This window comes from Nomascus leucogenys, chromosome 7b, assembly GCF_006542625.1.
Source record: "Nomascus leucogenys isolate Asia chromosome 7b, Asia_NLE_v1, whole genome shotgun sequence".
Lineage (NCBI taxonomy): Eukaryota > Metazoa > Chordata > Mammalia > Primates > Hylobatidae > Nomascus > Nomascus leucogenys.
In genome coordinates, this window is record NC_044387.1 from 74998452 (window position 1) to 75025177 (window position 26726).

At 36.7% G+C, this 26726-nt stretch overlaps 1 protein-coding gene across 1 annotated transcript in view; it reads right to left on the reverse strand.

Annotated features, from left to right (window-relative positions):
- Nucleotides 1–26726, reverse strand: part of DCHS2 (dachsous cadherin-related 2) — a 267556-nt gene that overhangs the window by 93691 nt on the left and 147139 nt on the right. Inside the window, exons 4-9 of the mRNA XM_030816256.1 lie at nt 16545–16781; nt 14278–15294; nt 11332–11519; nt 9902–10001; nt 4222–4379; nt 2264–3107 (exon numbers count right to left, since the gene is read on the reverse strand). Of these exons, the coding sequence (XP_030672116.1) occupies nt 2264–3107; nt 4222–4379; nt 9902–10001; nt 11332–11519; nt 14278–15294; nt 16545–16781 (2544 nt within the window). The remainder of the gene's footprint in view (nt 1–2263; nt 3108–4221; nt 4380–9901; nt 10002–11331; nt 11520–14277; nt 15295–16544; nt 16782–26726) is intronic.

Sequence of the window (26726 nt, forward strand, 5' to 3'; positions counted from 1 at the left end):
CTAGCTACAGAGCATAGTTAATATTAACAAACAGGACCATTAAAGTTGGTTCTCCAAATACAAACTCTGTGTCTATTTTATATATATATATATATATGTATATGTATATGTATACATATATGTATATATGTATACATATACATATATATATCTAAGTTAAACAACAGAAGAAGTCAAAAATATTTAAAGCATATGTATCTTAAGAACCATCATTTTAAGAGAAGAAAATGAAAAAGTTAAATATAAGCAAGCGATGAGAGGGTTTAATTGAAAGTGGCAGAAAAAGAAATGAAAGGCATCCAAATCAGAAAGGAAGAAGTAAAATTATCCCTGTTTGTAGATTACATGATCTTATGCATAGAAAACCCTAAAGACTCCACCAAAAAACTGTTAGAACAAATAAATTCAGAAAAGGCAGGATACAAAAATCAGTTGCATTTCTATACACTAACAAGGAACTATCTGAAAAGGAAATTAGAAAAACAATTCCATTGACAATAGCACAAAAAGGAATAAAATAAAACACTTCGGGATAAAGCTAGCTGAGGAGGTTAGTACCTTGCATATTGAAAGCCACAAAACAATGATGAAAGAAATTAAAGAAGATACAAATGGAAAGACATGTATGTTCATAGAGTGAAAGGTCTAATATTATTAAAATATTCATACTACCCAAACTGATCTACAGATTCAATGCAATCTCTACCAAAATCTCAGTGGATTTTGTTGTAGAAATAGAAAAAAATAATATTGCAATTCAAATGGAATCTCAAAGAACCCTGAACAGTGAAAATCCTCTTGAGAAAGAACAAAGCTGGAGGCATCACACTTCCTGGCTTTGATATATTACAAAGCTACTGTAATCAAAACAGTATGGTATTGGCATATGACAAACATTTAGGCCAATGGAACAGAGTAAAGAGCCCAGATATAAATCCACCCATATATAGTCAATTGATTTTGAACAAGGTTTCCAATAATACACATTAGAAAAAAGCTAATCTCTTCAACAAATGATGTGGGGAAACCGGATATCCACATGCAAAAGAATAAAGTTGTATCTGTATCTTATACCATACAAAAATAAAACAAAATAAAATGGATTAAAGATTTAAATGTAATACCTCAAACTATAAAGGTCCTAGAAGGTAACACAGAGGGGAAAGCTTTGTGAACTGGGTCTTGGCAATTGTTTCATGGGTAGACAACAAAAACACAGACTACAAATCAAAAATAAACAACGAGATTACATACAATTAAGAAGCTTCTGCACAGCAAAGAAAAAGGCAACCTATAGAATGGGAGAAAGTATTTGTAAACCATCTATCTGATGAGGGGTTAATATCCAGAATATATATAAAAAATCTCCTACAACTAAACATAAAAAAACTAATTTTAAAATGGACAAAAGACTTGAATAGAAACATCTCCAAAAAAGACATACAAATGGCTAACAGGTATGTGAAAAAATGCTCCATGTCACTAATTATTTGAGAAATGCAAGTCAAAACCACAATGAGATATCACTCATACCTGTTAGGATGGCTATTATTAAAAAAAACAAGACAACAAGTATTGGTGAGGGCATAGAGAAACTGGAACCCTTGTACACTGTTGGTGGGAATTCAAAATGTTACAGCCACTATGGAAAATAGTATGGATGTTCCTCAAAACATAAAACTAGAACTACCATATGGCCCAGCAACTCCAATTTTGGATATTTATACAAAAGAATTGAAATCAGGATCTTGAAGAGAGAGTAGCACACCCATGTTTACTGCAGCACCATCCACAATAGCTAAGATGTGGAAACAACCTAAAAATGTTAATCGGCAGATGAATGGATAAAGAAATTGTGGTATGTGCATACAGTTGAAGACAATTCAGCCTTAAAAGAGAAAGACATTCTGCAAAGATGTGACAGTATGGATATATCTTGAGGACATTTTGCTAGGTAAAATAAGCCAGTCACAAAAAGACAAAACTCCATTATTCCATTTACATGAAGTATCTAAAATATTCTACTTTATGGAATCAAAGAGTGCAGTGGTGATTGTCAGAGGCTGGATGGAAGGGAAAATGGGAGAAACTAAAGTTTCAGTTAAGCAAGGTGAATAATCTCTAGAGATATGCTGTGCAACATTGAACTCATCGTCAAAAACAACGTATTGCACACTTAAAACTTTGTTAGGAGGATGGGTCTCATGTTTTCTAACCACAATGAAATAAAATATTTTTAAAAGTGACATATAGGGCACTGTACCTGATGACTCATCCAGCATAAATGCCATGTTTTCATTTCCTGAGAGGATGCTGTATGTTACTTTTCCATTCCTTCCTTCGTCTGGATCATGAGCAGTTATGTGGTGCACCAAGGAGCCCACTGTGACATCCTCTTTGACATGGGCAATGGGGAAAGACATAAAAGTGGGGTTGTGGTCATTTACATCCAAAATCACTATTTGTGCTGTCAGTGATCTCAGTCGCCGGTCTGTCACATTCACAGCCTGATCAGACGCTGTTACTGTCAGGATGACAGTTGGAATGCTCTCTCTGTCAAGAGGGGACACAGTGACTAGTGTGCCAAATGAGGGGTGGATGAGAAATGGATTCGTGCCAGGGTTGTGGGATTCAATGTGGTATTGTATTCTACTGTTCAAAAAACTGCCGTCACCATCTTTGGCATTGAAGACATACACCAGGGTTCCTACGGGAACATTCTCCTCTACGCTGATCACGATGAGCTCATCCTGGAAAGATGGGGAATGGTCATTCTGATCTTCCACATCAATATTAAGGAAGACTGTGCTACTCAGGGAAAGGTTTTTGCTATGGTCTGTAGTAATCACTCTGAAAAGATAATGAGATGTTGTCTCATAATCAAGTTCCTTAGAAAGAAACAAGTCTCCGGTTGAGCTGTCTATTTCAAAGTGTCCATCCTTATCATCTGCAACAATACTAAAATGTAACTTTCCATTATAATGTTGTTGAAGGTGATCAGGTGACTTTATCAAGCTCATTACTTTTGCGGGCTTCGAATTTTCTGGTATAACTAAATGTCTAATATTCTGAGACATGATTGCTCTCCCTTTGGATAGTGGGATCACCTGAAATACGAATAAAAGAGATATTAATTTGGGGTATTTTTAAAACAGTTTAATCAATATATGTAATAATATTATTTTGAAAGCAAATTCCTTCCATGTATGTGATCATATGTTAATTAGTGAGAAAAATATCATTTTTATATTATATAATTCCTGTATGTCTCAGAAGATCAAAAACTGCATAATATTTAGGAGATAAGAGCTACAGAATTTTCTATTTCCGAGTTTGCTGTATTGTGTGAAACGACAGTTTGGTAAAGCCATGTTATAGTTAAGCTGAACTGTAGCCTTATGATTCTTCAATGGGAGTGAAGGGTAGCTAGTTCTCCAAATTATTTTAAATACTACAGACCAATCTATCCATAATGACAACATCTGTGTACATTTAAGTATCATATGTCTTTGTTTGTCTGAAACAAGAAACTGGAGATATGACCATATAGATTTTTCTCATAACCCACATATCCTTAAGCAATAAAGAATATAATTTGGAAACAGTTCTTGTGGATATATATCCTTGGTTATTGTATATACCTGTATTAGTATTTCTGATTATCACATGCACACACAAAGAAACTAACTATGCACAGTCATCTTCTTTTTGAGTGGTTGGTGTAATTTTTTTCCTACTCTGGAGAATTCCCACAACTTGTTTGCCCATTATGATTAAAGTAAAACCTTAAAATATGAATCTGAAGTTACTTTTCTAAATTAAAAAAAATTACAAAAAACTATGTCATTTATTATATGGCCATTTGTTTACATACAAGTGTCTCCTGCAAATTTACCAGGTCCTTGACATTAGAAATAAGCACAAGAAAAGATACCTTTTGTCCATTATAAACAAAGCAACATAAATGCCAATATAGTGATGACTATCTTGTCAAGAACTGTACAAAGCTAATTTGCAAAATAATTTGGGTCTAAATCATTTTTCTAGTGATAGCAAAAAGCTAAGTATGCTATGTACAATGCTCTCTTAAAATAGTATTCATGTCACATACATATATATTCATATACATACATATTACATGTATCTTCACTCTATAAACTTGTAATAAAAGTCAAATGAAATCTTTAGATGTCCTTCCATATTTTATGGTGACAACATTACCTGAATATTAACAACTGCCTGTCCTTGAAGAGGAGGCACTCCCTGGTCAGTGGCAATGACAGTCATTCTGTAGGAAGGTCTATAATCATATGAAAGTATTGTGGTTGTCCTTATTTCACCACTGTTGGCATCAATCTTAAAGTGATCAGGACTATCTTCTATACACACACAAGAAAATTAAGAAATGAATGTTAATTGACAATGCAGAAAACAGAAAATCAATTAATCCAATATACCGATCATTTGGAAGATTTATTTGCTTTAAATTCTATGAGAGTATGAACACAAAAATGACACTAAAAATAGACAAGAAACATTACTTTTAAAAAAGTTTTATTATGGAAAATGTCAAGCATATAAAAAAGTGGACAAAATGGTATAATAAACTTTCATGAGTCCATCACCTGGCTTCAACAATGATCAACTCATGGCCAATCTTATTTCATCTATTCCCCATGTATATACTTCTCTTCTCCCATTTTTTTGAAGTAAGTTCCAGAAGTCATATTATTTCTTCTGTATATCTTTCAAAATGCATCTCTAAACAATAAATATTTTTAACACAATCACAGTACCATATTATACCTTAAAAATTAATAATGATTCACAGTATCACCAAATATCCAGTAAGTTTTCAAATTTTCAACCATCCCATAAATACTGTTTATTTTTCTTGTTTACATTAAGATCAAAATAAAGTCCATATATTGCACATTTCATTAATCTATGGATTCCTGCCACCCATCTCTTTATTTGTCCTTGCAAATTATTTGTTGAATAAACTGGAACTTGTATCCTGACATTTTCCATGATCTAGATTTGCTGTTGCATCTCCAACGTGTAGCATAGTATGTTCCTCTATTCTTGTGCTTTCCTTAAATTGGGAGGTAGATCTAGAGAAGTGACCAGATTCAGGTCAGGATTTTGTTTGTTTGTTTGTTTTTTGCACGACTACTTCACAAATGCTGTTTTTCCCTTCAGAGGCATATGTCTAGCTGCCAAAAAAAGAAAAAAGAAAAAAAAGGTGAGGTCTCTCTCTGTCACCCAGGCTGGAGCGCAATTGTGCCATGATAGCTCACTGCAGCCTGGAGGTCAGCGTAGCAAGCTATCCTCACACCTTGGCCTCCTAGATAGCTGGGACTTCAGGCACGGGCCAAAAGCTAGTTGTTTTTGATATTGGCCCCTACTGATGCGCAGCCTGGATCCATTAATTATTCTTTAAGTTTTGTGAAGTATAATGCAAGTTGACATCCCAAATCCAAAAAATATGACATCCAAAATATTCCAAAATGCAAAACTTTTTGAGTACTGACATGATGCTACAACAAGGAAAACTCTATGCCTGATTCATCTGATGGGTTGCAGTCAAAACACAGTCAAAACTTTGTTTCATGCACAAAGTTAAAAAAAATATTGTATAAAACTACCTTGAGGCTATGCATATAGATGTATATAAAAAATGAATTTCATGTTTAGATTTGGGTCTCATCCCCAAGATATCTCATTATGTATATGCAAATATCCCTCCCAAAAAAACCCACCAAAAAAAAAATCCAAAAGCTGCAACACTTCTGATCCCAAGTATTTTACATTAAGGATACTCAATATGCACTGCATTCTGGTTTATCATCCCTTTTTCACATATTAGCTGGAATATTTCAATAAATAGAAACTTTCAAAGGAGTTCATTATAAGAAAGGCAGGATAAATGCTTGATGAGTTAAACTTTTATTTAACAGTTTTTGAAATAATGGGTTGGTTCACTAACATCCACCAATGTTCCAACTATGATAAGTAAAATTTTGTCTTGCTTTTGTTTTGGAAATCATTAAGCATGATTTAAACATATTAGTTGTGTTTCAATATATTGCCATTATTATCCTTATTGATGCTCAAATTGTCCCATCGCCGAACATTGGAATCTTCTTAAAGTTAGTTCCTGGGTCTCTTTCCATGATCCTAATAGTGTTTAGTAGCCTCCTTGTAACGGGTATGACAATATGGTGCAGACTCATCTTGTAGATTTCCTGACCGTGACCTGACATCACCATTTCTCCAAAGGACTCCTGGTTCCTTGTGGTGGAAAATGGTTTTGGGAGAACATATTTGGGACATTAGGGGTGCTCATTGTTTCTGGCTTTGTCATCACTTCTAGGCCTTTTCAGTGCACAGAGAATACACATGCACACATCTATACATTCATATCGATGCTTATAATTTAGATTGGTATCATAAGGTTTTGAGTTAAATAACAGATTTGTATTCTTCAATAAAATCTGAACATTTCAAACAGTTCAAACCTCAGACAAGTCTTGAGTAGAAGCTCCCCTCCATTCTTTAGTTCAACAGTTGCTGAGTCATTACTATGGACCAAATACTTTACTAGTTATTAGGGATATAAAAGCAAATAAAAAAGAAGCCCTGTCATTAAGAAACTCAAAGCATAGAGCAGGCAATTATGTAACATTTATTAGTTGTGATTTCTACGCTTTAATCCATTGATTTTGTTCTCATAGAAATACTATAGAATGCATTCATGAATATGATACATACCTTTATTCCCCATATACCAATTTTCATCTCGTTATTTTACCATATATTTTGTAGTTGCTTCTATTTTACTACCAGATAAAAAATACAGATAGGATAATGTAATATATGTCTCCATATTTTTATATCGACGTGCCTCAAATATCATTTTAGAAGCTAATTTTTAAAAAAGAGTATTTCGATGAACACCAAAATATCACTACTTAGATTGATTAATTTTCAATATTTTTTCAATTTTTTCCAAGAAATGGCAGAGTATAAGTAAAGGAGTGGATCTGTAAATAGCTCCAAATCTCATTCCCCTCCTCTTTCCCTGTAGAAAGTCACTTTTATAACTGAAGTTGAGGTATATCTTTCCAGTCCATACATCCATAAGTAACATATACCATGGCTTTGCTTGCTTTTAAATACTGGTATTATAGCAGGATTATAGCTGTGTGTGTGTGTGTGTGTGTGTGTGTGTGTGGTGTGTGTGTATCTTCCCTCTTCACCATCATTGTCCTTCACAGGCACACTATGTTGTCTTCTCCACCCCAAAATGAAACAGGAAAAAAGATATAAAGATCTTATTGACCTAACTGACCTCATAGCCAGAGGAAGATTCTTGAATGCATGCCTGCAAAGCCAGTTTTTCTTCCTCCCAACGACCAGATTAAAATAAGCTAAGACAATAAAAAGAAAAATTTGAGAAGTAACAAAAGGGAAGACAAAAAAAGAGGGGGAGGATGGGGAAAGAGTCTCTGAAGGTGGGGACAGCAGGAACACAGAGGAAGGGCTGTCTCCAAATGTGGATCTGCTGCAGGCTCACTACCTCTGTATAATCCACCATTCAAGGGTCCTGAAAACTTGGGAAGACATTTATAGGTAAATAAATTTGGATGGTTTATATGGGCATAGAAACATCAGGGAAGAATTTGGCTCCCTGACCACGGAGGTATTGAGAAGAACTGTATATGTAACTTTTCCAAGGAAAAGCAATGCAATGAACTCAAAGCTTCTGTTTGTGTCAAATTCTTTTTATCTTCTGTAAAATCCTTACCTTCCTTGCTTAACTTTAGATTCAATATTTACCCACACTGCCATGTATGAAACTCTATTGTATTCATTTTCATTGCTGTATAATATTCTGCAAATATACCATATTATGCAAACAACTGAAACAAAGCTTCAATGAATATCCTGTTACAGTCTCACTCCGCACATATAGAATTCCTCTAGGGTAACAGAAGTAGAACTGCAAGGGTATAGCATAAGCACATCTCCAATCTTATCAGATACTGCTTCATTGTTCTTCGAAGTCGTCACATCAAGGAGTCTGGGCATGCTTTAAAAACCTTTTTAATGATTCAGGCTTCTTTTCTTTGAGTTGCCTGTTAACATTCTTTGTCCAATTTTATTTATTTACTGGTTTTTCTTACTAGTTTGCAGAAGTTCTTAGTAAATTCTGAATACTAATTTTTTGATAGTGTTTTCAATTTTCATGTAGTTTTATTTATCTATTTCTTTGTGAGCTTCTGCATTTCTTCTTGTTAAAACCATCTTCTTTATTCTCAATGCCGTGGATATAACCAGTCTCATATTTTCTTTTGTAAGAGTTAAAGATTTCTACATTTAATAAGACTCATCTTTGATATGCCGAGAGTAGAGATATTTTTCCTTGCAGGTAACCAATCACATCAGCATCACGTATTCATAGTCCATCTTTTCCCCATTTATTTTCTACCCTGTCATATGTCAAGTTTCCATATGTGTAAAGTGTAACCCATACTCTTTTCAACTGGTCCATTTATTAATGAGTGAATTAATACAATAGTGTTTTAATTATGAAATTTTATAAACTAAAACTGGGTAAGGCCAACTTCCCACTTGTTCTTTGGACATTGTCTTAGTTATTCCTTGTCTTTTGCTCTTCCACATGACTTTTAGAATCAGCTTGTCAAATTCTATCAAAGCCTCATTGAAAATTTGATTGAAATCATACTGAATTAATACTTATATTTTTGTTAAGAATTGTCATCTTTAGGATATTGAGTCTTCCCAAGCATGAACATCATACAGCTTTTCATTTCATTCTTTTATGTCTTTCATTAATATTTTGTACTTTTCTGTATGAAAGTCTTGTACAAGTTATACTGGAAGTTTTTCTATGCCCCTAATAGAGACAGATCCTATCTGTGTTGTTTTGAAGTCTGTATAGTTTGAGAGGCACTCCTTAAGAAAAATAAATTGTCCACTTCCCGCTCCCTGGGGAGGCTATGCAAGTAAAACACCACAAAACTAAGCTTCATTAGTTTCACAGTAGATCTGCCCCTACACCCTTTCATTTTCTTTGTGAATTCACCATAGTGAATGAGATCTTTGGAAACTGCTAAGTTTTAAAAATAACAGTGAGTTTCGTATGTTGACATTATTCTCAGAAATTGGCTATTTTATTAATTACAAAGGGTTGCCTATAGCATCTCTTGGGTTTTCCACGAAGACAGTCAAATTATCTGTGGGTAAGGGCAATGTTATCTCTTCTTTCCTATGTCCTATGTTTGTGTCAAACATGACAAAGCACCGAATGTCTTTTAAAATGATATAAAACACAATGCCAACTAAAGTAAATAACTGGAAAAAATCTGGGGCCTGCACGTTCCAACAGAAAACATAATAGTAAGCCCACTTCAATAAAATTTCCCCATACACACATGTATGTATACATGTGACATTTTCTAGGCATGATTTACTCTGACCTTACAAGTATTCAGTCTTCATAAAGATTCACAGAGGCTTGGAACTCTTAATCATACTTAATACCAATTCTTATCCCCTAACTAACACTTTCCTATCAATAAAAGTAAATTTGTACTTCACATTATTGCAAATTATTCACTAAAGATGAATGGTTTCTATTAAGAACGTAAAAAGCTACTCTGATTGTTTATTAAACTTTAAATTATTTTTCAAAAACTGAAAGTAGTTCTTGACAATAGCAAATGTATTTTGTTTGTAACTTGGTGGTTTTTTCAAAACTAACTACAGCATTCAAAGATATCAAAATAGAACCTCTTTTCCCAGAAGGGGATAGTTGACAAATGAAAGCAGAAATCCTAAAAGTTCTTAATCCTGTATGAACAGTAAGTTTTACCTGAAGATACTGAATATATAACTTCTGCATTATTTCCTTCATCAGGATCCTTTGCAAACACAGTTGTAACCAACATATTTACTGGTTGACCTTCCAGAACCTGCCATTAAAACAAACAGCTTACAAATGAGTCAGCAAAAGTTTAAAAAGAAATATCAGTGGACCTTTAAATGAATGAATACATTATACTAAACATTTTAAACTATCTTAAAATCCACATATAATTCAAATGCATACCACGTAAAAGTTATATGAGTGTATGTCCATGAAAAGAATCCTCCTTACATATTAAATCTTTTATTCAATTAGAATGAATTATCTGAGGCATCTGAACTAATTCTGACCAAAAGAAAAAGAAATTGAACTTACTAAACAATCTTAGATTTTTGGTGTATTTTAAGATTTCTAGCATATTCTCATTCATCAGCTCTTAGGACATTTTTTGAAAGGTGGTTGCTATGGCTTAAAATATGCTTAAAATAAGTAAGAACCTTTAATTCAGAAAACAAAACTCATGCAGGACATATCAATTATCAGGAGCTGTCCTGGAATATTGAAATGCACATGTGAAGTTCAACTACATGTTTAGAGTCCAACTGCCCAATTAAGCCACCGGACATTTTAATGATATGATTAAAAAGTGTAATGATAATATAATAATATTTTGTTTTGTTAGAATTGTTCTTTAAAGCTGGATTCGGAAGATCAGTTTAAACTTATGAGTTCCTCAATACTTTTGTTGAGTTGTTCAATATGCATATTTGAGCACAATTTGAATGTCTAATTCAATTGTGCTGGAACAGTAGCTTCTAAACTTTTCATTATTATATATAACCCATTCACTAAAAAAATTATTAGTAGGTCCAAACATATTTATTATGTGAATGAACTGATATTCTAATTTATGTATATTATAAAACATACAAAAAGACAAAAAAAGAGATAATATAAATATAATTACAAGTTTGTGCATGTGATCAAAAGGATCAAATTTACTATTTCTGGATGTCCACCTACCCACTTTAGAGCTACAGGTTGTTCCCCTACCCTTAAGTGACTATCTTGGAGACAAGAGACATGTATCAATTGCCCTTAAGAAGCTCTGCACAAAGAGATGCATGTAAACTACTGGAAAAACAAGCCATTTCTGAGCATTATCCTGAAGCACCATTCAGTTTGTGTACAAAGGGCTGAACTAAACTTATTATTATAAAGCAACTGGAGGTACAATGCCAAAGAGCACATAAATTCATTTACTTTTTTAAAATTTTCTTTTAAAATAACATGTGCACAATATCTAGGTCTTCTAGAAAAAGTACGCTTTGCCACACCAAGACTGATGTGATAAATTCACATGTTTTACCACAAGATGGTGCTCAAAACAAATGACTTAAGATATTACAAATTCATTGTGAGGTTACTTCACAAACCTTCACGTGTAACTCCTTTCCAGGGAGACACTGGGGGAAGAAGGGCCTGTTATCATTGATGTCAGTAACTGAGACGTAAACCGCCATGGTGGCATTTCGTGGTGGGGAGCCGCGGTCTGTCACTAGCACAGTCATCTGATGGTGCCCCCGGTGCTCACGATCCAGTGCCACCCAGTTGATCAACTCTCCTGCGGGGTACAGAGCAGAACAAGACACAGGCACTGTGTACCAGGCGTACCACGGCCAGAACAATTTTCAGAAGGAAAACCAAGTACAAAGCTTCGAGCAAACATGCGACTTCTAAGACCATCTACATAGTAGTTTGGCTCTGTGGTACTGTTGAAAAAATTTTCTCAAGTTGCTCCTGAAAATGTCACTTTATATTTGTTATTCTTTGTATTTCAAATTATCATCCATCAATCATTTGAACTAATAAACAATGAATTCATAAAAATGATAGAACTCTGTGGGAACTTAGTAATGATTTGGAAGATTTAAAACTGCTGCTTATCTCTCTTTATGCTGCTATACAGAATGATGGAAAGCATGTGAACTCTGACACAAGTTCTGGATTTGGGCCCCAGTTTCCCCACCTCAGACATGGAATAACCCCTCTGAGCCTGGGACTGCTGTCAGGAAGAAATGTAATCACACATAAAAGTATTGTGCAAGCTATACATGACGACACAAATGGCAGCTGTTATCACTACTTTAACATAATGGCTAAATATCTTTCTGGAAATCAAATAATATTCCTTAGGCAACAGTTTATGTTTTATGTATACAAGTATTTGTTTTTATCTCACAAAATATACATGTAGCAATGGATAGTGACTTCCTAAAAACTCTTAATGCTTTAGAAGCTTTATTTCAAATATTTCTGCCTAAAGCTACACTACCTTTGGTAACTTTCCTCACGTGTCAGCCATGCAGACCCAGGCATAACATCTAACTGCCTCTCCCTATTGCCGGGGACCTTGGAAAGACAAGCACTCGGTCCAATAGCCTGTCAGAGCTCTGCCAAGCACTGGTTTCCTCACCATTTATGAAAAAAAAATGTACCTGTGAGAATGTGAGCATGAAGCAGCTACCGACAAACATTTCTATGGCTAAAAACTTTTTTCCTCTTAATACAAATAAAATAGCATTGCATAAAAAAAAGTGGAAACAAGGAACAAAAATGAAAATTCTCATTGAGGTAAGTTGCTGAATTGGTGAGCTTAAATGCAGTGTTTATGATAACTGTTTACTGTTAATATATAAACTATATTTATAGTGTTTACTCTGAGGTTTTAATATAGATCATACACACAATTGCTTTTTTTAAATTCCAAACTCTAATTCTCCTCTGAAGACCTTAACTTCTGAATGGCAAACAGATTTTTACTCATAAAGCAAATCTGATGGATAAGCAGCAGCCTTGGAGGTGGGGGATGTAAAAGACTGTGCAGCTCAGGCTGCCGCTGGGGATGGGTGACACCAGGGTATGGTTCCACGGGAGCTCAAGTCCTGGTCACTTGTAAGACTGTCCAGAGAACTGGATGAAAAGGGGGTGTGTCTCCCAGGCTCTGAAGGGCACCCTCCACCCTGCCTTGCCATGCTGTCCTTGGGAGGTGGAACAGTTTACAAGCACGTGGTCTGCCAAGCCCCTTTGTACTCTTTAGCTCTTTATCCCTCAAAGCACGGCACAGGGCATGTCGGGAATTGTCTCCTTTATTCATGGTAAGGAAGCAGCTCTGAGCTTAAGCTACTTGCTTAAAGCCATACCATGAAATTAGGAATGGACACCTGGTCTTTTTGTAGGGGAGGGAAGATCACGGGGGAATCAACTGTAGTTTGCTTATTTTAAAGAAAAAAACAAGTGAAATAGAAGACCTTGAAAACTAGCCATATGGAAGTAAAGTGCAAACAGGGTCATCCTGTATAGCTGTATGGTTTGTGCCTTTGCAGAAGGAGTCTCAGCTTAGGGAGTGAATGAGAGTGGAAAGGCAGCTTGCAACCTTCTTGGCAAGCCATGTGCCCTGTGAAAACCTCCATCTGCTGTGAAAGGTCACCTTCTCCTAAGCCACAGAACAGAAACTTGAGAACAAAGGCTTGAAGTTCATCAGAACTGAACGCAAAGTCTGTCCCACTAAAGGCAGCGGCACCATCTGCCCAGCTTATGACATAGATGGTGCCTGCTGGACCTGCACAAAAAGGGAGCTTCCTCTCATCTTACCAGCTCCATGACTTTGGGTGTACTACTTGAGCTATCCAAGTTTCAGTTTTCCCGGGTGTGTATTTGCAATATAGATATATTTCATTGTAAGAATTAAATAAACTCCCCGTAAACTTATACAACATAAAATTTAAAATATAGTGACTTTTAATCTTTAATTTCTTAATTCAGACTTCAAAAATTTCACGGTAATTATTCCCCCTTTTCCTCTGGTTCCCCTGTCAGAATGAGAAAAAGGATATATATTCTTAGAGTGATTTTGAAATCTTAACCAATGAATTGATTTCTAGCTTTACATTGATGATATTTATATTTCACAAAATACGTTTTGACATTTTTTAAATGTCTACAAATGGAAAAGGATGGTTGTTGAAAAAATTAGCCTTTACACAAGGATACATTCAATCTAGTTCTGTCTATACCTCTAGTTCAGAAAAAGAACCATATATTGGCGAGATGTGGATGTGATGCAGGGAAAGTATGAATTATGGGTGAAACTCTATTCAATTTTTAATCCATTTTTAAGATCTCACAATACAGTAATCGAATACCTCATTTATTAAAAACCATTATTTCAATTGCATGTATGCACTAATGCTATACCTAACGATTTGAGTTTTCTCAATCCTGATTTTACTTAATTTTTTATTTTTATTTTTACTTAAAGACCAGTTTGATAGTACTCAATCCTCATTTTAAAGGAATAGGTGGAAACTATGAAGTGCTACCTGTATTAGGATTCATCTTGAAGAATTTTCCATCAGACAAAAGGAAATATAATAGCTGTCCATTCTTTCCAGAGTCTATGTCAATAGCTGTAATTTTGCTTATTACCCCTTGGGGAACAGGGCTCTCTTCGACTTTCAAAAACAACACATCATTCAAGAAGGTGGGGGAATTGTCATTCTCATCCCGGACACGAACAATGACTGTAGTGCTCACATTTTGCAACAATCCGTCCTCGGGGATCCAAGCAAACACTCTAAAATTATATGTTTGGGTGGATTCATAGTCAAACTGCCGCCGCAAATAAATCCAGCCCGTGTAAGGGCGGATTCCAAATATAGCAGAGTCTACGCTGGGTTCCAGCGAGTACCTAAGCGGCGAGGCTGCACGCTGGGGGCCAAGTGGGTGCGCCTGTGTTTGCAGTATTTGTGTCATCGGTGAGAGAGACTCACTGACTTCCACTTGATAGACCAAATGTTCGAAAGTCCAGGATGGGCTGTGTTCGCGTTTCTCGATAACGACTGTCAGCACCAGCAGGGCTGCCTGAGGAGGCACGCCTTGGTCCTCTGCCCTGAGAGTCAGCGTGAGCTCCCGGTGCTCGCCCGCGCCCAGGCTGCCGTTGAGGAACAGCACCCCGAGGGCTCTGTCGATGGCAAAGACGCCCGGCTGCGGGCCGGCGATGGAGTACCGGATGAGTCCGTTCCGCCCACTGTCTCTGTCTTCTGCACGTGCGAGGTACAGGGCTGTGCCAGGGGGCGTGGTCTGGGATATTCTAATCTCATCCGAGGTCCTGAGGAACGCTGGGTGGTTGTCATTGACATCCACGACTGTTATGTTGACCTCCGTGCTGCTGCAGGCTGGGGCGCTGCCGAGCTGCGCCTGCACCGTGAGCACAACCACGGGCTGCGTCTCGTGATCCAGGGGCTTCCGGGTGCGAATAGTGCCCAGCCACGGGTGAATGGAGAACTTTCCGCCGAGATCACCAGAAGAAATCCTGTAAAAGATTGGTTCTGAGGAGTCTGAAAAAGAGAGAGGGGGCAACCACTGTATGTCAAAAGGGTGGACCCACTGGAAACTCAGAAATTGAAATGTGAATACAGTCATCCACTGCCTAATGACACTTCAGTCAATGATGGACCACATATACTATGACGGTTCCGTAAGATTCTGACACTGTATTTTATTGTACCTTTTCTATGTTCACATACATAAATCCTTACCATTGGGGTACAACTGCCTACAGTATTAAATACAGTACGCTGACAAAATTTTCTAATGAGGCATTTCTCAAAACATTTCCCATCGTTAAGGACGCATGATTGTATATTCTCCATCTACGGAGACTACTGTGCAATGTCTTACTTTCTCTGCTCTCCAAAGCCTGTTGAAAAGTGGACACATGGTTTTAAGAATTTTTTGGTGTAAGAAAAGAATGTCCAACGGTCAAAGAGCAAGCCACAGGTTTCACTCTCTTCCTTCATCCCTCTTGCATTAGATAAAAGGGAAAGATATTCAGAAAATAATTCGGATACCTTTTTTTTAATATGTTTGAGGAAATCAAGTTAAATTTATGTTGATGTTTCTGTATTGTATCTACCTATGAAGGGCAAATACTCTCCATAGAGATTGAGGGAAGGGAGAGAGGAAGGAACAGAAGGGGACCAGGAGGAGGACAAGCTCTTTGGAAAGGTAATTCATTTCTAGGGATTTATCCTGCACAGGTTCCTCTACAAGTGTGAAAAAGTCACACACGGGTATTTGCTCAAGTACTATTTGAACTAGCAAGATTTTTTAAATCATTCAAATTGGTAGCAAATGTAAACATAAAACATATCTAAGTTGAAATACTATAAACTGTCTTTTAAGGAGACAGAATGGCGTCCATTTATCTGGAAAGTTGTTCAGTATATACTAAGTGGGGAAAGAAGCTCTATAACAACAAGTACAGAAGGATGCATTTTTGTCAAAAATTTGTAAATTGTGTGTTTTCGTGAGTGGGTTATAGGAGACATATATTTTGTATATTATAATCTGTATTGTTTTAAACATTCTTTTTAAAATGCCTATTATTTTTGTGATCAGAAAAAAAATTGTGGGATGGACAGAAACAATGTTGGAAGAACAAAGAGCAAGCCACAGGTTGTGTTATCTCCCTTGTTTTGACTTGAGTGGAAAGAAGAAAAAAATTATCCAAGATTGTACCGCCTAGGAAAAAACAAGAAATGTTCCAATAATGGACTTCCATGCAGCATAAGAAATAAGTACTTACTCAAGGGCTCTCTTGCTTTTACTGTTCCAATGGGACTATCTTCAGGCACATCTTCATAAACTAAGAAAGTGTATTTATGCCTTTCAAACTCAGCAGGTGCCAGAGTTGTCTGGAAAATGTATATGGTGACGTCGGCATTAATGACAGCTGTGAGCCCACCACCGTCTTGAGCAGAGACCATCAACGAAAGTGTGGTAGATTCCAAATGACTAAGAGGTGATGTTAAGTAAATAATTCCTGGGTAAGGAAAAGAAAACATTGGTAAACAGATAACATGTAATAAATACTGATGAGCAATAGTAACACCTTGTCTGTTAAGTGTATTGTAATGTTTTATTTTATGTGTTAACTGGGCCACGGGATGTCCAGACATTTGATCAAACATTATTTTGAATGTGTCTGTGAGGGTGCTTTTGGATGACATTAACATTTAAATCTGTAGACTGAATAAAGCAGATCATCCTCTCTAATGTGTGTGGGCCTCATCCAATCCATTGAAGGCCTGAATAGAACACAAAAGCTGACTAAGAGAGAATGGCTCCTGCTCCCAACCTGGGGCACTGGTTTTTCTCCAGCCTTCAGACTCAGATAGAAGCACTGGCTCTTCCTAGGTCTCGAGCCTGCTGGTCTTCAGTCTCAAACTATACGACTGGCTCTCCTGGTTCTCAGGTCTTTGGACTGAGACTGAAGCAACACTGCCAGCTCTCCTGGCTCAGCTTGATGGATCTGCTCACCCTGCAGATCTTGGGACTTGCCAGCCTTCATAATCACATGAGCCAATTCCTTGTGATCAGTCTCCTCATACATACACGCACACACACACACACACACACACATACACCGTGTTGGTTCTGTTCTCTGGAGATGAACTGATACATGTATTTGCCAACCAAAGAACTTGAGCATATTTGCAAAACAATGTCAAATTATGTTAGATAAGCAATATTTTCCTAGAGCTAAAACATTAGACATTTTAGAAGTATATACAGGCACTAGAAAAAATATAAATTGTGTCGTCTTTTTTAGGACTTACTACATCACCAGCCCGAGATGACAGAAGATCAGATTATATCCCATAATCCAGTGTATTCTAATGCAGGCTAGCGCGGGGTTATAGGGTGATGACAACCTGCTCAAGTGCCAGAATCCCAAGTCTACAGGATGAAACTAAAATTTTATCTTCTGAGGTATTTGACATTTGCCCTGAACTAGACTGTGTAGGGTAGCTCTCTTTTTAAACTGACTCCACTCCACCTTTGTTGGTGAGAAAATATAATACAATAGCTGTGTACAACAAAACTTCAGCAAATGTAAAGACAATGGGGACAAGAGTGATGACTTAGGCTTATGAATGTAGAGTATGTGAGAGGAGAATGTACTTATGGCTAAGTTGGGAAGAGATTCGGTAATACTGACACAAATGAATTATTTAATATTATTAATACTACCACTTAGTGTACTAGTTTAAAAACCTGAAAACAGATCTAATGCAATCAACTTAAGAAATGAACCTGTTAGTTTTGTTTAATGAGAAAAATGTATGCAAACTTATTAAATTAATTTGCAAACCAATACGTATGGCTGGCATTTATGGAATTCATCATGTGCAACTGGCCATCACAGTTAAATGAATGAATACTGCAGTCTTTGCCAGTTTAGGAGAAGTTGGCAAAAACATCAGGGATATCAGTTTCTAGGCATTAAAAGGTGACATCCATTTGATTTCTTCATTTTTTATATAAAAATCTGCCCTCTTGCAACTTCAATTTCTTGTTTCTATTTCTATTAGAAATTTAACAAAATATTCTTATTTACTGAAATCAAATATCCTGCTTGGCCTACTCTAAACACATACTCATTTTCCTTTTCTCCCCAGCTTTATTAAGGTATAGTTGACCAATAAAATTACATTTGTTTAAGGTGTACAATTTGACAATTTGTGATATATATACATATACATGCATATATAACCATTTTCTTTAATGATTCCTTATCTAATATGATTTTAAGTCATTTCTGTCACAGTTCTTTCTCCTAAACATGGTCCAAGTTAATCATCTCAACTTTGACACCCAAAGTGAACAAACTTTGTTTCCAGATACAATTTTGCTATTATAAAGCAGAGTATAAACACTCTTTATTAGAATACTATAAAATACTAATGTAACCAACTATTAGTACACCAGCTTTTAGTAGCCATATTCACATTTGGTTTCAGACTGATTTGATGGTCCATCAAAGCACTCAGTACTTATCACAAAAAATTTCGAAGTCAGATCTTTCTCATCTGTTATTGGTGCAGTTTTTAAAAAATATTGCTTTAGTATTAAAGTCCCTGATTGATTGAAAAATAAAACTTGAATATACACAAATGTGTACAGAAGAAAAGAAAAAGTCCCTCTACCCCAACCATTCCCACTCACCAGGTATATATTCTTCCAGAGCTACTACTAAATTCCAATTACAGAGAAATTTGAAAAGATTTTATGTTGACCCCTGATGATTATGACAATGAAAAACTTAATGTCTGCCTCAACACAACCTGGTCTTCCTGCATCCCGACTGACTCCTTCTGAACTATTTTTATATTTGTGTTAGACCAGTCTTCTTGAAATCCAAATCTAGACACATCAATGGCTCCCCAGGTTTTCAGAGTAAAGCTTAAATGCCTTATATTAACATACCAAGCCATTCATAAATGGCCCCCTCCCTCTCTGTAACCCCATCTCATAGCTCTCTGTGTCATAGCTCTCTGTACAGTAACTTTTGCTCTAGGCAAAGTGAACAACTTATAATTTCCAGAAAAGACCTTGCTGTCTTCCACTGGATTGCTACGTCCTCTTCCCAGAACAACTTCTTCATCTTCTTTGATGTAACAGTTTCTAGCCATATTTTATTATTATTATTATTGAGACGAAGTTTCACTTTGTTGCCCAGGTTGGAGTACAGTGGCATGATCTTGGCTCACTGTGACCTCCGCCTCCTGGGTTCAAGCGATTCTCCTGCCTCAGCCTCCCGAGTAGCTGGGATTACAGGCACGTATCACCATGCCCGGCTAATTTTTGTATTTTTAGTAGAGACAGGGTTTCACCATGTTGGCCAGCCTGGTCTCGAACTCCTGACCTTGTGACTTGCCTGCCTTGGCCTCCCAAAGTGCTGGGATTATAGCCACTGCACTTGGCCTCTAATCATATTTTAAAACACAGCTCAGGTTTCATCTGGTGCAGCTGGCCTTCTTTTTCTCTCCACTTGGCTCTAGCTACCACTATTCTATGATCCCACAGCAGCCTGGGTACATGTGCCTATTATGAACCTAACATGCCTTACTTAATTACCAGTTTTTAATATTTTATATCAGTCCTTCATTTACTCATTAGTTTACTCAATGATTTATAAATAAAATTAAAAGACATTTTGAAAATATATAAACAATTTACTATACGTAAGGAGAAGAGAGTTCTGTAAGCAAAATGGAAAATAACTGAAAGTTAGATGAGCAGTAGATAAGGACAGGTAGTTTAGATAAGAAACAATCAAATGTTAATAAATATAATACTGCTCAAAATCACTAATAATAATGAAAATACAAAATTAAAACCACTACCTCATTTTTACCTCTCTGTTTTCCTAAAATATTTAAGTGATAATACCCAGAGTTAATAGCAGGTTGTTATTTATGTACATTCTCCAAAAGGCACTTCGGTGATATTAATCAAAATTTTAATTGTTCACATTCAATAACTCAGAAATCTACCCTATATTTGTGTAAGTACACAGAAATAAATCAAGAAGATGTCATCTGGAACACTGAAAAGGACCTTAATATCCATCAAAAAAAGAATGGATGGTGCACTCTATCGTGGCATATCAATACAATAGAATACTGTGTAGCATCGAAATGAAGTAAACGTACATGTTTTCATGTAGAAAGACTTTACACGCTACATTTTATGTGAAAAACAAGTTGCAAAAGTGAGTCTATGTTATCAATCCATTGTGCTCCAAAAAAAAATGTCAGTACTGCAAGTATTAGCCAGGATTCTCCAGAGAAGCAAACCAATGGAATCTCTCTCTCTGTAGACATAGATATCTACAGATCTTATATCTCTCATATCTACATATAGAGATAGATAGGACATTAATAGATAGATATAAAGTGAGATTTATGTTGAGGAATTGGCTGAGATTATGAAGTCTGAGAAGTCCCATGTTCACCCATTTGCAAGCTGGAGACCTAGAAAAGCTGACGGTATAGTTTGAAAGCCTGAGAGCCAGATAGTCAGTGGTGTAGATTCTAGTCAGGGTCTGATGGCCTGAGAGCCAGGAGCACTGAGGGCAAGAGACTGATATCTCAGCTCAAGCTGTTAGGCAGAGAGCAAATTCAACCTTCCTCCACCTTTTTGTTCTTTTTCAGACCGTCAGTGAATTAGATGATGCTCACCCATTCTAGGGCCGGCCATCTGCTTTACACAGTTCACCAATTCAAATGAAAATCCACCCACAGAGACACACCCAGAAACAGTGTTTAATCAGCTATCTGGGCATCTCGTGGACTATTCAAGTTAACACATAAAAGTAATAATCACATGAACAAACTTTTTTTTTTTTTGAGATGGAGTCTCACTCTGTTGCCTAGGCTGGAGTGCAGTGGCGCGATCTCGGCTCACTGCAACCTCTGCCTCCTGGATTCAAGCGATTCTCCCGCCTCAGCCTCCTGAGTAGCTAGGACTACAGGCGTCCACCACCACGCCTAGCTAATTTTTGTATTTTTAGTAGAGAGGGGTTTCACCATATTGGCCAGGCTGCTCTCAAACTCCTGACCTTGTGATCCGCCCATCTCGGCCTCCCAGAGTGCTGGGATTACAGGTGTGAGCCACCGCGCCCAGCCAGCCAAACATTTTTAAAATCATGGTATATCTCTATTTAACGTAAAAGAAAAATTCATGAAAACCTGCTGAGAATATTTGATTACAGAACACTATGTAAAGTTTGAGTACAAACACTAATACATATGCGATGTGTGTACACACAGAACAATGCATACTGAAAAATATGAAAGGATAAGAACTGTCAAGGGAAGTCATCTTTGTGTGTTGAGATTATGGGAAGCTCAGTTTTTACTTCTTACATTCCTATAGTTTAAATTTTTTTTTTATATGTTAACTCTGTAAATGAAAAAATATATTTTAAAGATATTCAGAAAAAGAAGATATATTTGGTTATTTATTTACCTTTTTTAGAACTATGAAGGAAACTTGTAAACTATAGTGTAAACGAAGATTGGACATTAAAATGTGGGCCTCTAAAAATAATTGCAGAACACACTTCCTTAAAAATAGGATTCTTATTCTACAAAAAATTTCAAGAATGAATATCATGGATATTTCAGAACCATCAAATAAAGATATTAAAGGGATTAGTTTCCATTAAATCAATCCCTGAGGTTATGATAAACAAACTCTGGAGAAGCTGTCTATGTAAAGCTGAACATGAAAAATAATGTTTCAAATACTCAAATTACTAAAGTGTGTCCTAGTAACATACGGCAAATTGTGAAGTCTAATAAAATTAATATCTACACTATATTCACTCTGCTACTGAAAAGCATTATCTCTGGTAGAACTATTTGGTGTCTAGTTATACCCCCTCCAAATCCCCAAACTGGCATTTTTAATTGAGACAGTTTAATAATAGTTTTTGAGGTTCCCGATGATTTGACAATGGGGAACAAGAAGCAACACATCACTTATTTTATCCTTGATACCACCTAGAATGTTAGTCCATGAAGCAAAATTAAGTTTACTATCTTAACAAAATTTTACTGATGAATGTCCATTTTATTTGCCATATTATGAGTTATCAAATAAATTTGAAGGAAAGGAAAAGGGAAGAAAAAGGGAGACATGACATCAATTATAGAGAGTTCTACAAATGTAACCTTTTCAAGAATTTTTACCCTTAAAGAATTTATACAAGCCAATCAGTAACTAAGTGTAATGCCAACAAAGACAAATAAGAGCTGTCAGTTACAGGTGAGCAGGAGATAACGAAATTTAAAGTTGTATGTAAACAGTGAAACATTACACAAATGTTAGCTATTATGAAGAGGGCTTAGCTTTGAACCTTGCCTATGGTAGCCACTCAAAGAAATGAATTTATGTGGGGGGGAGAATCGTGAACCTTGCTTCTCAAAGGGAAGTGCCTTGTTAATAATTTGAAAAAACGTTTTCGTCCGGGCACGGTGGCTCACGTCTGTAATCCTAGCACTCTGGGAGGCCGAGGCGGGTGGATCACGAGGTCAGGAGATGGAGACCATCCTGGTTAACACAGTGAAACTCCGTCTGTACTAAAAATACAAAAACATTAGCCGGACGTGGTGGCGGGCGCCTGTAGTCCCAGCTACTCGGGAGGCTGGGGCAGAAGAATGGCGTGAACCCGGGAAGTGGAGCTTGCAGTGAGCCGAGACCGCGCCACTGCACTCCAGCCTGAGAGACAGAGCAAAGCTCCGCCTCAAAAAAAAAAAAAAAAAAAAAAAAAAAAAAAGAACGTTTTCAAGTATTTCAAAACACCGCTCTATAAGCACCTAACCATACAAGGTAAATCTCTGAAATCTCAGTTTTCCACTAGGTTTTAAAAAGAAAATGCCTGTTATCATATTCCTTCATTTTTCATTTCATGGAAGTCTTAGAAGTAGAGACCATCGCTCTGTATACTGTATATGTATCTTAATGCATACATTCATATATATACACACACATTCATATATATATATATATACACACACACATCTATCTATATATAATATGCCGATCTATCAAAAATTCCTGTGTAGTAACGGGATTATAAATATTGTGGGAACAAAAAACCTGTCCATCAATTGCTAGGCTCTAAGTAATTTTTCAATAACATCTGAAATTCCACTGTTTTCTGTGCATATCTACAGCCTAATCACTTAAACCTACCATGGTTTTACCTTAATCCCCCCAGTAATATCAGACAGAGGTATCTCCTCTCTCAAAGTGCTCAATCCTTGGGTTAATTATTTCCAGAAGCCCGAAAGTTTAGTCTTTTTAATTTTATTTTTTTATTAAATGAAAGCATTATACTCAACTAAATATAACCATCAAAAGAAATCAACACAATTGGTAAATTCACTTGTCTTTGAACTTGAAGGGCTTTAGAGATACTGTGGGCTTTATTCCAGACCACTGCAATAAAGCCAATACTGCAAAAAAAAGTGAGACACAGAAATTTTTTGATTTTCCAGTGCATAAAAAGTTATGTTTACACTATGTTGTAGCCTATTCAGTGTGCAATAACAGTAAGTCTAAAGAAAACAACGTATATACCTTAATTTAAAAATACTTTATTGGTAAAAAAAAAAAAAAGTGTTAACGGTCATTTGAGATTTTAGTGAGTGGTAATCTTTCTGCTGGTGGAGGGGCTTGCCTCAATATAGATGGGTACTAACTGGTCAGTGTGGTGGTTACTAAAGGTGGCAGTGGTTGTGGCAATTTCTTAAATAAGACAACAATGAAGGTTGCCACATTGATTGACTCTTCCTTCCACAAAATGTTTTTTTCTGTAGCATGCAATGCTGTTTGCTAATAGTTTACCCACATTAGAACTGCTTTAAAATTGGAGCCAATCCTCTTAGGCCCTGCTGCTGATTTATCAACTAAGTATATGGGATATTCTAAATCCTTTGTTGTCATTTCAACAATGTTCACAACATCTTCCCCAGGAGTAGATTCCATCTCAAGAAACCATTTTCTTTGCTCATCCAAAAAAGCAATTCCTTATCAGTTTAAGTGTTATCATGAGATTGCAGCAATTCTGTCACATCTTTAGGCTCCACTTCTAATTCTATGTCTCTTGCTGTTTTTACCACTTCACTAAAGTGGTGATTCCCTCAAAGTCATATGTGAGGGTTGGAGTCAACTTCTTCCAAACTCCTATGTTAACCTCCCTCCATGAATCACAAATGTTCTTAATGGCATCTAGAACGGTGCATCCTTTCCAGAAAGTTTTCAATGTATTTTACCCAAACATATCAGAGGACTCACTATCTATGGCAGCTATAGCCTTAGGAAATGTATTTCTTAAATAAAATAGTTGAAAGTCAAAATTACTCCTTGATGGATGCATGGATTGCAGAATGAATCTTGTGTTAGGAGGCATTAAGAAAAAACCTCCTTGTATATCTTCATCAGAGCTCTTAGGTAGCCATGTGCATTGTCAGTGAGCAGTAATGATTTGAAAGAATTTTTTGTGAATAATAGGTCTCAACAGCGGGTTTAAAATATTCTGTAAACCAGGCTGTAGACAGATGATATCTGTAAACAGATAACATCTGTTTGTCATCCAGGCTCTGTTGTTCCTTTTATAAAGCGTAGTCAGAGTAGATACAGTATATTTCTTAAGAGCCCTAGGACTTTCAGAATGATAAATTAGCATTGTTCCACTTAAAGTCACCAGCTGCCTTAGCCCCTAACAAGAGAGTCAGCCTACCCTTTTAAGCTTTGAAGCCAGGCATTGACTTCTCCTCTCTAGCTATGAAAGTCCCAGATGGCATCTTATTTCATATAAGGCTGTTTCATCTACATTGAAAATCTATTGTTTAGTGTAACCACCTTCACCAATAATCTTAGCTAGATTTTCTAGATACTTTGCTGCAGCTTCTCCATCAGCACTTGCTGCTTCACCTTGCACTTTTAGGTAACGGAGATGGCGTCTTCCCTTAAACCTCATGAACCAACCTCTGCTAGCTTCAAATTTTTTTTCTGCAGCTTCCTCATCTCTTTCAGCCTTCCTATATTTAAATAGAGTTAGGACCTTGCTCTGGATTAGGCTTTGGCTTAAGGGAATAATGCGGCTGCTTTGATCTATCCAGACCACTCAAACTTTCTGACTCAGCAATGAGTCTCTTTTGCTTTCTTATCATTTGTGTGTTCACTAGAGTATACTTTTAATTCCCTTCGAGAACTTTTTCTTTACATTTACTATTCAGATAACTGTGCAAGAGGCCTAGCTTTTGGCTTATCAGCACTTTTGACATGCCTTCGTCACTATGCTTAATCGTATCTAGCTTTTGATTTAAAGAGAGAGATATGCCACTCTTCCTTTCACCAGTATACTTAGAGACCATTATAGGGTTATTAACTGCCAAATTTCAACATTGCTGTGTCTTGGGGATTAGGGCAGCCTGGGGAGAGAGAGAGACAGCAAACAGCCAACGGGTGGAGCAATCAGAGCACACACAACATTTATCAGTTATGTTAGCAGTCTTTCATGGGCATGGTTTGTGGCATCCCCAAACAATTACAATAGTAATATCAAAAATTACTGATCACAGATCATCATAACAGGTATAATAATAATGAAAAAGTTTGAAATATTGTGAGAATTATCAAAATGTGACACAGAGACACAAAGTGTCCCCATAACGCTAATAAATTTGCTTGAGGAGAGTTGCCACAAACCATGGATTTGTAAAAAGCACACTATCTGTGAAGCACAATGAAGTGGGGTATGCCTGTATAAATAGGCTGGGCTTAGATCTGAGCATGGCTACTAGGTCATTTATCAGCAAATATGCATATCTATACATTCAGTAACTTCCTTCATTTCTTGAATTATATTCAATATATTTGTTTTTGTCAGGGTCTAATCAGGGAAACTGAAACCGTCCTAAGAAATTTTAGAGGCTATTTAATTAAAGAAACTGATTACACAAGTATGGGAAAGCCAAAAGAATAAGAAGGGGATGATGAACAGTAACTCCAAGAAACTGCAACCTTCTCCAGTGTTGCAGAAACAGAAGGAAAAAGGCAGTATTGCTACCTCTCGAAAAGAGGAGGAGAGTGAGCCATGGTGTGTCTTGGAGCCCTGAGGTGGTGCCGCAGGGCTGGCGTCCACAGCTCTGAGGCATCTCTGTGCAGCTGAGACTCAGGTGTCTCAGAGGATTAGTACAGAGCTATGTTCAAACCTTTAAGGGCAGGGCCCAGGAAGTACTCTGGTCAGCATGGTGTGGCTGCTATAACCCGAGGAGGCCTGGTGAGGGCAGTGCTCACTGTCCAAAAGGCTTTGCGTGACTGATATAGCTGATGGTGGCATTTCTGAGGAAAATGGTGCCGTTGGTGCCAAAGGACTTGGGAGGAATACTAAACACAGAAGAAAGCA